Raw genomic sequence first — 13,026 nt, forward strand, 5'->3', positions numbered from 1 at the left:
GATATTAAGCAGAGCAGAAACATGTGATCATCCTAACTTACCTAAAAGAGAAACAGTTTAGTCACATTAACATCTGACTCTTTTTAAATGGTGATGTGCCTTTTTATATAGTGTATGTAAACATCTGATTTCAACTGTATGTCCATATATCCAGGTTTCCCCCTCACACATATAGAATATAAGCTACACATCATCTTCTTGAATCAATACTTTTGCATGTAAATCCTGTTTGTAAACACTGACATGACAAAGTACCACATCCTCATGACTGACTTTCCACAGCAGGTTGTGATTTGCTGGACGCTGATTGGCCGAGAGCGATGGGAGTTTCCGCCTTCCGCTGTGAGTCTGCGGGCGCTGATTGGAGGATCGCGGTGGGCGTTTCCTCATTCCTCTACGAGCGAGCAAAACGCGACGCGACGCGAAAGAGAGTCCGGAGCGATTCAGCAGAAAACAGAAGTCTGATCCGCGATGCCCTACATCCTCATCAGCACACAGATCCGCCTGGTGTGTATCTCTCACACACAAACACATGCATGCACACAAACACACATGCAAGCAAACGCGCACACACACACACATCCGCGATTATCATATTAGCATGGATGAGAGGATTACAGGTGCAGGTGTATACATATTAGTGTGATCATATACCAGTGTACACAACTGTATGTGCAGAACAGACGCGTTAACATGCTAGCAGAGTGTGTTGTTTGGTGTTTAGTATGTTGTTATTGTGTTATGAATCATTGTGTTGGTATGATGAGGAAGTGGACTGAAATATCAAGGCTAGTTGATGTGCACCTGAGCAAAGTGAAAGTGATTCAGATTCGCAGCAGACATCACCATGCTGTAGTATTACAACACAGGGTTATGTTGAATCACACAGAGGAGAAAACCTGCAATCATTAAATAATAATAATAATAATAATAATAATAATAAAGCAAATGTCAAAATGCCTTATTTATTTATTATTTAGTTGTAAAGAAACATGCATTATGTGAGTGCTTGTGTAATGAATACATTATATGACTTAATAAAACAAATATATTAGAATTAAATTAAATTTACTTCTGAATAATGTTTATTATTGTATTATTTATATTTTTATTATGTTTCTGCATTTATTTTTTATTTACATTTTTAATCACTCTTAAACTGTGCAAATCTTTTTACTGCTTTATTTATTAATCTATGAAGTTGTAAACAAACATGCATTAAGTGAATTGAGTGTTTGTGAAATAAATAAACATTAATTAACTAAATAATACAAATATGTTTTATTTCAATTTACTTCTAAATAGTTTTATTTATATTTTCATTTAAGTTATTATTTTTTGCGTTTATTTTTAATTTACATTTTTAAATCATACATAAACTGTGCAAATGTTAAACTGATTAATCTATCCATCCATCTATCTATCTAGCCATCCGTTTATCTATCCATCCGTTTATTTATCTATCTATCTATCTATCTATCTATCTATCTATCTATCTATCTATCTATCTATCTATCTATCTATCTATCTATCTATCTATCTATCTATCTATCTATCAAATAAATCCATTCAGTTATCCATCCATCCATCCACCTATCTATCTGTCCGTCCGTCCGTCCATTCATTCATTCATCCATCCATCCATCCATCCATCCATCCATCCATCCATCCATCCATCCATCTTTAAGTTGTAAACAAACATGCATTAAGTAAACTGAGTGAATTGTGTGTTTGTTTTCAGGAGACAGGACCCACTATGGTTGGAGACGAGTATTCAGATCCCTCCATCATGAATTATCTCGGAGCCCGAAAAATCACCGTACTGGGAAACAACTTGTGAGTGTTCAGTAACCTGTTTCAGTTTCACACAATAATCTATACACCCTTAGAGTCAAGAGAGCACAAGCTGATGAAATGTTACTGACCAGGGTTACGAGAGACTGTAGTAAAGCGCTGGGTGAAACACTGGCAAATTTAGTGTTGAGCCAAGTTTGATGGCTAAATGTGATCAGCTTGATGGCCAATCCTTATTGATCTTCATTGCAGCAGTAAGTGAAGGTTTCATTAGCAGAGTAACAGCAGTTTTGCAATGCACACAACATTATGAGGACATATCAGAGTTCAGAAGAGGAGTGTATATGTGTGTGTGACCCTGGACCACAAAGCCAGTCTTATATGTTGTAAAGGTATATATTTAAAAATATTGCCAATAACCATACCTTTTTTGGGATGTAGGAGCTATCCAAGTAATGACTTTTTTTGCTTAACACACAGTTGTCTATCCTTCCATCCATCCATCCATTTATATATGTAAATAAGTACATCCATCTATCTATAAATGCATCCATTTATCTATACATAAATTTATCCATCTATCTATAAATCCACCAATCTATCTATCTATAAATCTATCCATCCATCCATCCATCCATCTATAAATCCACCAATCTATCTATCTATAAATCTATCCATCCATTCATCCATCCATCCATCTATAAAGCCATTCATTTATCCATACATCTATCTATCTTGCTATCTATCCATATATCTTTCAATCCATCCATCTATATATCCACCAATCTATCTATAAATCCATCCATCCATCTATAAAGCCATTCATTTATCCATACATCTATCTTGGTATCTAACCATATATCTGTCAATCCATCCATCTATCTCTCCACCAATTTATTTATGAATCCATCTATAAATCCATTCATCTATGCATCTATCTATAAATTCATCCATCCATCCATCCATCCATCCATCCATCCAACTATCTAATGCCTAGTTCACACTAGAGGATTTTAAGCCTGATTTGAGCACGATTTGGAAGTTAACGAGCTCGCCGACAGATCGGGCTGTGATCGGGAAGAAATCTGCGGGTGCTCGGCGCTCGCCGCTCTTTATGTGTGAACTACTGAGCAACGCATCAACGAGGCTCACTGACGCGTCGCCGACACCTCACATACGGAAATCCAACATTCAGCATGCTAAATATTCCAGAGCAGTCGGCCGACTCAACCCCACGTGTGGTCAGATGTAGTGACGAGCTGCAGCCAATGAGAGAGCAGATCAGCATGAGCTGAATGCCTGTGTGTTCAGGAGCTCAGCAGAAACATCTGTGATTGGTCAGAATGGGCATCGGTGCACTCGCTTCATTCTGCGTTAGCACAGACATGAGAGTAGACTATATTAACAGTGGAACTAGAGTTCTGTAACTATTAGAATTACCATACTGCTCATTCTGACGGTTCTTATATAAAACACCATATTGTCACAACATATTTACATTCAAAGCTTCTATTGAGATATTAAAATTAAGCTTTGAATGTCTGGCATCATATTTAATGACACCATTACCCTAAAAATATAATATTTTTTGGTAATACAGCCTATAAATATATAGTTAAGATACTAAAACACTTAAAGGTCTTGGCTTTCATTTTCACTTTCAAACAGGAGCTTTTTAACAGCACAGAATCTGCTGTTTTGAAAGATATCTAAAGTAAATTGATGTTTTTGCCATCAGAAAGTTTTGTTTATGTTAGCAGAAAGTTGCCAGGCAAGAAAATGCACACATTTTTAAAGTCACAGTGAAAAGTATCAGACATGCATGCAGTCATTTTAACCAATATGGTAATGTAAGGCAGAAATGCTCAGTTCTTTACTGTTTTGTAATAAAAAAATAACAATGTCAGAAAGAAATACACTAATAGTTAGAAAATGGCAGGGTGTTATAAATATGTTAGTTTTATTTCAAAGAGTTATACAATTGCAAACATTAAAAACTCTCTGTGTATCTATCCACTGGAACCTGCAGATGAGTGATTAATGCGCTGATAAATCAGCTGATTTGACGATGTTTTTAAATGCTTTCTCCAAAGCTTGAAACACTGTCAGTGATGTCATCAGCACACAAGCAGCCAATAGTGTTCAGCTTTTTCTGACGACTCCTCCCTCAAATTTTCATTGGCTGTGGTTTGGTAGCTTGAATGAGCTGATGGGGAATGAGTTGTTGTCAGATCATGTAGTGTGTGACCCTCCTCTTGTGGATCGTTCACAGAGTGTTGCGTAGTGTGAACACCACAGAGATTAAAAGACACAAAGTCAAGTCATGTAGTGTGAACGGCACAGCGATCTGCTGATGTTTAAAATCCTGTAGTGTGAACTAGGCTTAACACATCTATCCATCTCTAAATCCACTGATCTATCTATAAATCCATCCATCCATCCATCCATTTATCCATACATCTATCTTTGTAACCATCCATCTATCAATTCATCCATTAATCCATCCATCTATAAAGCCATTCATTTATCCATCCATCCATCCATCTATACATCCACCAATCTATTTATCTATAAATCCATCCTTCCATCCATCCATTCACCACCTATCTATCCATCTATAAAGCCAATTATTTATCCATACATCTATCTATATTGGTATCTAACCATATATCTTGCTATCAATCCATTCATCTATCTATCCACCAATCTATCTATAAATCCATCCATCTATGCATCTATCTATGAATCCCTCCATCCATCCACCAATCAAAACCATTCATTTATCCATACATATATCTATCCATCTTGCTATCTATCCATATACCTAATCATCCATCCATCCAATTTTCAATTTTTTTGTTCCAGAATTTTAATGCATCTCTATGTATTGATGATCTGTCTGTGTTTTTCAGCTCTGAATATCACGTGGACGAGCCGCCGAGACTGGTTTTAGACAAACTGGATAAGATCGGCTACAGAGTGGTCAGTATGACAGGAGTGGGTCAAACGCTGGTCTGGTGTCTGCATAAAGAGAGCAGTAACACCCTGTGAATGCAGACAGGTAAACACGGTAAAACATGACCATTGAAGAATCCAGCGCACAGTCAGCTTTCATATAGGAAGAGAATATCAGACGTGTGCAGCATCTGAACTCTGTGTCTGAAACAGCAATACTTCCTCTCATTCCTGATTTCTGAATTAATTTTTGCACTTTTAACACAGTTTTGTGATTGTAATATAATAGTTGATTGAGTAAAAAGGTAGTAAAATGTCTCTTTATACATCTGAAATAAACGATTTCTATGTAGTATTTGTTTTGCTCTGTGTGATATTTTGAAAGCTATGTCGTGCATCAGTCTTACGTTTGTTGTAAACTTTGTGTTTGTTGTAGATCTTGTCGTTTATTTTGGGTTTCTGTGGTTAAAAATATTATTAAATAAAGTATAATCTGTTCTAAAGTACGATGTGTTTATTATTCAGTTTTTAACCAAAGTTTTACCTTAAGAAGGTTTTTAATTAGTGTACAAACATCTTAGGGCATTTTACAGTATATTAAAATAGTGCTGGGCAAAGAATAATCACATTCAATTTAGAAGTTTGTTTTGACAATAAATGTGTGTGTTATATACACTCACCGGCCACTTTATTAGGTAAACCTGTCCAACAGCTTAACACAAATTTCTAATCAGCCAATCACATGGCAGCAGCTAAATGCATTTAGGCATGTAGACATGATCAAGACGATCTGCTGCAGCCCAAACTGAGCATCAGAATGGGGAAGAAAGGGGATTTAAGTGACTCTGAAAGTGGCTTGGTTGTTGGTGCCAGACTGGCTGCTCTGAGTATTTAAGAAACTGCTGATCTACTGGGATTTTTACGCACAACCATCTCTAGGGTTTACAGAGGATGGTCCGACAAAGAGGAAATATCCAGTGAGCAGCAGTTCTGTGGGCGCAAATGCCTTGTTGTTGAGGCCAGAGGTCAGAGGAGAATCTCCATACTGGTTCCAGTTGATAGAAAGGCAACAGTAACTCAAATAAGCACTCGCTACAACCGAGCTCTGCAGAAGAGCATCTCTGAACACACAACACGTCCAACCTTGAGGCGGATGGGCTACAGCAGCAGAAGAGCACACCGGGTGCCGCTCCTGTCAGCTAAGAACAGGAAACTGAGGCTACAATTCACACAGGATTAAGGCAGTACTGAAGGCAAAAGGGGGTCCAACCCGGTACTAGTAAGGTGTACCTAATAAAGTGGCCAGAGAGTATATTTATTATGTATATGTAATACGCACACATACACAGAAACAAAACTATACAAAACATTTTGCTACATAGATTTTTAAATTGATATATGATTTGTATCATGTGCACATTCATATTTTATACATAAATATACTTTTTCTCAAATATATGCATGCATTTATATATATATATATATATATATATATATATACACACACACACACAATTCAATTATATCCTATCAAGCTTTAATTTAAGATGTGTTTAATCCTGATTTTTGCCCAGCACTAAAACAATACCAAAACAAAGGAATCACAGACAGAACTCTTATAATGCATTATTCTCAAATAATTCAAAAGAAACTGAAATAGTTACTGTATTGACGAATTACCAACTTACCTCACACATGACATCAAACGGGTTCCCGGTTGCAAAAAGAGACCGGTGGCAATAGCAAACTTGTTGTGTTGTGTGGTAGGATGCCAAATTCGATTCTGTTTAAGAAAACTTAACATTTACCAAACCCCACACTGCTTTTAATGCCGACTGCAGACGTCTTTGGCTTAAAGGGAGCTGAATGAAGTAACGGCCTAATTAATAATGCTGGACTCTGCTGTTGTCATGTTATATCAGGTGAGTTGACGCTTTGCTGAATCAGACACATCACTGGATTTTGATTGCAGCAATGATTTCAGCAAAAACAGTTACACATGGATATTAAACTGCGGACACTGAATGCTCAGATTGAAAGTGTAAGTTATTAAGGTAATGCTGGTTTAATATTCACACATTCATTCAGTGCTTGTGACATACTCCCTATAGTGTTTACCACGACACTTTGAATATTCAGTCTGAAATAACCTGCAAGTGTGACTAAAACAACATTAGCACTGTTTATTTGACTGTGAACAATGTTGTACTTTGATAGTCATTGGCTGCTAATAGGATTAGAGTTTGCGAATAATACTTTTATAAAATTATAATATTTATAAGTCCGAAAGTGCGAATATAAAACAAACTTTACCTCTATGTGTGCGTTCACATACCCTGCCGTAAGTTCAGGTGTAGTTCGCTGTCAGATTCGCTGTCAGTTCTGCTTGTTGATGATTACCCAGGCCTTGTATAACATCAGCTCTGTCTTTTTTCCTTATCTTTGGCTAGGCAGATCCTCGGTTTTTAACATTACATAGTGTTGAATCAGGTCGTCATGGAGCATTATTTCTTGCACGTGACCACACAGAACAACATTGTCGGCATCCATTCTCTCATGTAAAATCTCTTGGAGCTTCAGTGAGAGTCGTATATTTGGGGCTGGATGCTTGGCCATTTCGTCTTATCCAAAATCCATTATCACAAATGGACCTGTCAGATGAACGGCGCTCACTTTAACGTTAATTTAGCCGAATCACTGAGCTTATCACTGGGGGACGAGCTGTTATAATACGCTGAAAGCTTCATGTCAATAATATATATAACATCTAATCAATATAACTTATTTTCAAGACAACAACAAACTCTGCACCTCATCGGATGTCATTCCCTTGCTTTAAATGCTCCCGTTTTTTTTTTTTTTAACATCCTGAATGTTTACAAACATGGTAATTCTTCTATAGAAATTTCATTCGTAGCTGTAACAGATGGTTAGGAGATAAAACCCCTTTTAACATAGAAGGATAGCTTTTACTGTGTGTACAGACAGGGGTCACCACACAGAAATGAACCGCCAATAACTCACATGCCACATGTTTAATGCAACGGATGCCACTGCCATCATGGCAAAGACAACAGAAATGAGTTATTAAAACCATTATGTCTTAACAACTTATTTAAAAAAAGGTAAAATTTCACACTAGGATGAATAATTCTCTTCTGAATAATAAGTCTTCGCATGTAAACGAGTGAGTGTAACTGTATATTTACTGAAACTGCATGACTAAATGAAGGGGTTCAGGGTGACGTGGGGTGAAGCCACATGGGGACGTTTCTCCAGGACAGCGGCTGTAATTGTGTTTCCTGAGCTGTAATGAGAAATCAAGAGAGTCTTTCCAGGAACACAAAAGAAAAGCCCACAGAAGTAAACAGAACCATGTGACGCCGCGAGGACAGCAAACACCAGAAACTGTACATCTGCTGGAGCTGATGACCATAGGATGCGGACACAGCCCACAGGAAAACACACTGCAGTGATCTATAGAAAATACTACAGTGATTTTGAACAATACTATAGTGTTATATAGTAGCTACAACTCTTTGTTATTGAATGCTCCTGCAGACTGTAGCATTAATTATAGTGAGTTGACCTGTAAGTGTAATGGAGGCCAGCTAAGTAAGGGCTGTGCAGGTAAACCTCACTCCTCTGACCTCTAAAGGTGCTCTAGCGACAGATGATAGAGTCCATGGTCTTTAGCCTCTTTGGTAGAGCAATCGACTCTCCTGCTGAAGGTTACCGGTTCAATACCAGCTCAGAGCAGGTTGGGTGGTGTAGGACAGACCGGGTTAAATTAGTGCCGTGACCCGGATGGGAGTGAGGTTTAGAGGGGTAAGTGTAACGGAGGCCAGCTAGTGTGTGCTGTGCAGGTAAACCTCACTCCTCTGACCTCTAAAGGTGCTCTAGTGACAGACGCTAGAGGTCATGGTCTTTAGCCTCCTTGATAGAGCAACTGACTCCCAAATGGAAGGTCCACGGTTCTGCCAGTAACGACACTCGTCTAGCCTCTGAACACTCTACAGTTTGACAAATATTACTGCAGTTGGACAACATAATGTACTTTTGAGGATTTTAAGTCAAGAATGTAGATGTTAAGATTGCAAGTGTGCAGTTTGTTACGAACCGAACAGTTTTGCTGCGTGTATGTTCTTTCTGTCTCTCTCTTTCTCTCTCTCTGTACCGGCCCTGTCATTTTCTCAGGTACCGCTTACTTTGGAGCACTATTGGCTGACAGGACTGCCAATCCTAATCAACCGTGTGACGATGACTTCTCTCTCTGCCAATCGCGTTCGTTGCAGAGCCCTTTAAAAACGGAAGCGGCAACGGGGAGAAATCAGCTGTTGTTGTTTTGGCGTGTTGTCTGTTTGGTGGTGTCCGTGTGTGTTGTCGCTGTTACTGATGTGTACTTTGATTGGAATTTATTGATGTTGACTTTGAGTGAGTAACTGATGACTTTGAGTGAGATTTGTTTGAGAGTTCTGACGTGTGTTTCTACATCTATAGCCCGCTAATGCCGAGTTCAGACTGCATGAGTTTCAAAGTAGTCGTGTCACAGATGTTTTCACACTGCTTGACTATCTGGGCTGGCGTTCGTCGCTGCTTTGTTTACACTGCAAGATGGTTCGGCGACATGGACATTCACATTGCATGACTTTACTATAGGAAGAATCGCCGACAACGTCATCCAAACTGTCTCACAGCCAAAAACACGTCGTATATCTTTTGTTATTAACTACATAATGAGAAAGAAGCCTTTAATGGGGTAGAACATGTACATGTTTGCTCACCTGGGTTTAAAGGGAATTAGCCATTTCTCCTCAACGTTGATAATAAACTAATTTCTTTCTGTATGAAACGTCAAACAGACACGGTTGCTCCTGAGCCCTGTCAAACCTCCACTAGTTTTTCCTCCATTTTGTGGGTCCAAATAAACCAAAAAAGAGCGCTTTTAACTTCTCCCCAGCCTCCCGCTGACCTGCAGCAGGTATACACACACGCACACACAAGTGAAAGCTGCTCTCTCATTGGCTGTAGGCGATCGCTGATGTTATTTTCAGTCAGAACTCAATTCACACGGCATGATTTGAATCGCCGACAGCTCCAGATATTCAGCACGGCAAATATCTCGCAGGCATCGGCGACTCATCGGCGATTCTCTCAGATCGCGTCTTTGATCGTTCACACTGTGTGATTGTCACTCACGTGCACGAGCAGCGATTTGCCTGTGATTTCAGGCATTTGTTGGCGATTTCTCAAATCAGGGCTAAAATCACACAGTCTGAACTAGGCATAATGCTCCATTCAAAACCTTCTGTGACTTGACAAGGGAGATCTGGAACAACATAGTAAGTCACGTGACATACAAATTTGCACGCTGGATTATTGATGTATAGACACACTAGTTAGCGAAGTGCGCTAATTTTGTATTTTTATTTATTAGTTAGAGTAAGTTCAGGGCGCTTTGCGCTGAAGACTTTTCTTTTCATATTGTTATTTTCTTATTTAGTGGATTGGGGAGGAGATTAAGGGAATGTTTTTGTTATATTTATTTCTTTGATTTCCATGCGCAAACTTCAGTTCCCTCTCCTATTTGTCTTGGTTCTTTTCAAAATTATCTTATTGTTTGTAAATATTGTAAATAATGTGGGAGCAATAAATCTTTTGCGGTGCTAATTTGTTGTTTGGTGTTTTCTTTTGCCATTCTTCAACATCAGTTTATACTTTGGTCATCTTTATGTTACTCCTTTTAATACCCTAGCCAAATTGCCGTCAAGGATCATAAGTTTATTTATAAGGATAGTGCCTATTTTAAATATTTATCATTTCTGAGAGACAGCGAGTTGACGAATATAGCCTGTTTTCAAAATTTCAAACTACAGCTGATTAAGCCATTATTAAACAGGTAAATAACTTTGTAAGTCGATCTCTCTCTTTTGTATGTTGTAGTGCTGAATTTTTATCATAGTAATATTGTGATCTCCAAATTGCAACAGAGAAATACTGGGAAATCTCTGTAGACTGATGGCAATTCATGCAGTTCAGCCTTATGATCTTGAGCAAATGTGAGTAAAATCAGCTGTTTTGTCATCACTTTAGACATTACGCTAGAGAATCATTCTACAGCGTAATCATCGGTTTCTGCTGTTCTGATGTCAGCTGCAGATGTGAATGAATGGCGGATGAAAGTAGTCTTATAATAGTCTTATTTATACACACGATTATGCCGTTGAACTGATGTATAATCGCAATATCACACTCTTAGCAGTGCAACATGGCTGTATATCATCACTGGTGGGACGCTAAGGTGGAAACACACGCCTCCCACCAGTGTCAATATATAGCCACATCGCACTGCTACAAGTGTGATATTGCTCATATGTGCACATTAGTACACTTCTTTTGAGTGCTTGTATAGAGGTCTGCATTTCCCCGGCTGTACGGCGGGACCCGACCAGATTTCTTGCAATGCGGTAAAAAATTCAGAATAAAGCGCGTAAACGGTCGGTAACAGGCAATTTTGAACGGTAGCGGGTGGTCTAAGAATATCACTCCCGATTCCCGAGCGAGCGAGCATGTGTATGCATGTGTGTGAATGAGAGAGCGCGATGCTGTTTAGCTTGTTTGTTGCTGTCTATGTGTGCATGCAAATGAGAGAGAAAGCTTTGTGCTGTCTGTGTGTGTGTGTGTGTATGTGTGTGAATAAGAGAGAGCATGATGCTGTTTGTGTGTGTGTCACTTGCTTGGTGCTGTGTGTCTATGGGCCCTATCATACACCCGGCGCAGTGTGACGCAAGGCGCGGCGCAGTAGTCTTTTGCTAGTTTAAGCTTGGTGCAAGAGTGGTTTTGAGGCGTTGCGCTACGCTGTTTAAATAGCAAATGCATTAGCGCTCATTTGTGCGCCTATAGGCGTTCTGGTCTAAAAAGGTGGACCGCTGGTGCGTTGCTATTCTGAGAAACTATTTTGAGAAACTATTATAGATTTTTCATTAGACCAAAACTAACCCGGTCTAAACTCTGAGTTGCGCCTCGCTTACACACTGCTTAATACACACAAGAGAGCAATAGGCAAATACCTTTACATATGAAAAAATGTAAATATTAAGGATATATATAGGATATAATAAGAATAGATATAGAATATAAATATAAAGTATTAAAATATTACAAAACATATTATTTTCTAGCATAAATATGAAAAAATCACTGCTTTTATGTCTTCTTCATCTCGGGAGGCTTTTTCAGTTCATTCATAACAATTAGCTTTTGTATAATGTTATTATTATTAGCAGTATTATTTATTATATCCATATTTATATTTGTTTTATTAAAAACAAGCTTAGATTTGTCCACCTGTCAGGTTTTAGACCATATGGGGCACAGCATGTGTTTTAGGATATAACTCAGGTTTTTGAGCACATTTTGTTATTATTATTCATTTATTCGTTTGCTGGAAATTAGAACTGAATTTAGAAATAGTTTTGAAACTAATATTTGCGCTTAACAAACACAATTATTTATTTATAGACTAATTGATGTCTGTGCGTAAAGGTTTCCCTATTCAAGAGCGAAAGTGAAAGTAGATCCATTATCTCTCATTCTCACGCAGTAGATGCTCTGTTGAACAGTTTTCTGTTAAAAACTGTGAACTGTTTGCTTGTGAAATGCTCATTTTTTCCACTAAGACTTACTTTGCGTCCTGTAAATAGTGAATGTGCTCTTGGCGTGACGCAGCTGGCTCTTAAAGGGAATGGGAGATGAGACTCTGATTGGTTTATTCTCTTAACACACCTATAACTCATTAAGAAAATAAACTCAACCCTTTTAGACCATGCGCCGCGGCGCAAAGCAGATTTCCCGTCCTTAAATTAGCAAAAACGCGTCCTGACACGCCCTGAAAGCGTTTGCGCCCTGCGTTTTGCGCTCTGCGCATGGACCATCAAAATAGAGCCCTTTGTGTGTGTGTGTTTATACAGACAGCTTGTTATAGGCTGTCTGGACTCTGTATAGCTGGGTGGTTTTCAGTTTTGTTCTCCCCCCCACCCATTAGCGGGAACAGGGTTGGCGGGTAGAAAACTCATTCACACACTCACACGTCACTCCACTGCTCATCCGTTTGCAGTGGCTGCCAGTTGCTGCTCGCATCAAATTCAAAGCTCTGATGTTTGCTTATAAAGCAACTTCTGGCTGCGCCCCTTCTTATCTGCTCTCACTTCTGCAGATCTATGTGCCCTCCAGAAACTTGCGTTCTGTGAATGAACGTCGCCTCGTGGTTCCATCCCA

The 13,026-nt window shown here is 38.8% G+C and overlaps 1 protein-coding gene across 2 annotated transcripts; it reads left to right on the forward strand.

The window, feature by feature from the left end:
• The first annotated feature begins 371 nt into the window (after positions 1 to 371).
• Positions 372 to 5,255, forward strand: gchfr (GTP cyclohydrolase I feedback regulator). Of its 2 annotated transcripts, none has more exon segments than NM_200762.3 (3): positions 372 to 507; positions 1,742 to 1,836; positions 4,707 to 5,255. In NM_200762.3, coding segments are annotated over 3 exon segments (270 nt in total). In that variant the 5' UTR covers positions 372 to 471; the 3' UTR covers positions 4,846 to 5,255.
• Positions 5,256 to 13,026: the final 7,771 nt, after the last annotated feature.

The sequence above is a fragment of the Danio rerio genome, chromosome 17 (assembly GCF_049306965.1).
Source record: "Danio rerio strain Tuebingen ecotype United States chromosome 17, GRCz12tu, whole genome shotgun sequence".
In the NCBI taxonomy this organism is placed as follows: domain Eukaryota; kingdom Metazoa; phylum Chordata; class Actinopteri; order Cypriniformes; family Danionidae; genus Danio; species Danio rerio.

What these genes read in the sequence shown, in the direction of transcription:
- gchfr (XM_005158967.6), top strand. Translation starts at nt 472, where the DNA reads ATGCCCTACATCCTCATCAGCACACAGATCCGCCTG. An exon ending in TCAGCACACAGATCCGCCTG is followed by an intron (nt 508 to 1,744) that starts GTGTGTATCTCT and finishes TGTTTTCAGGAG; the next exon opens with ACAGGACCCACTATGGTTGG. An exon ending in ACCGTACTGGGAAACAACTT is followed by an intron (nt 1,837 to 4,706) that starts GTGAGTGTTCAG and finishes TGTGTTTTTCAG; the next exon opens with CTCTGAATATCACGTGGACG.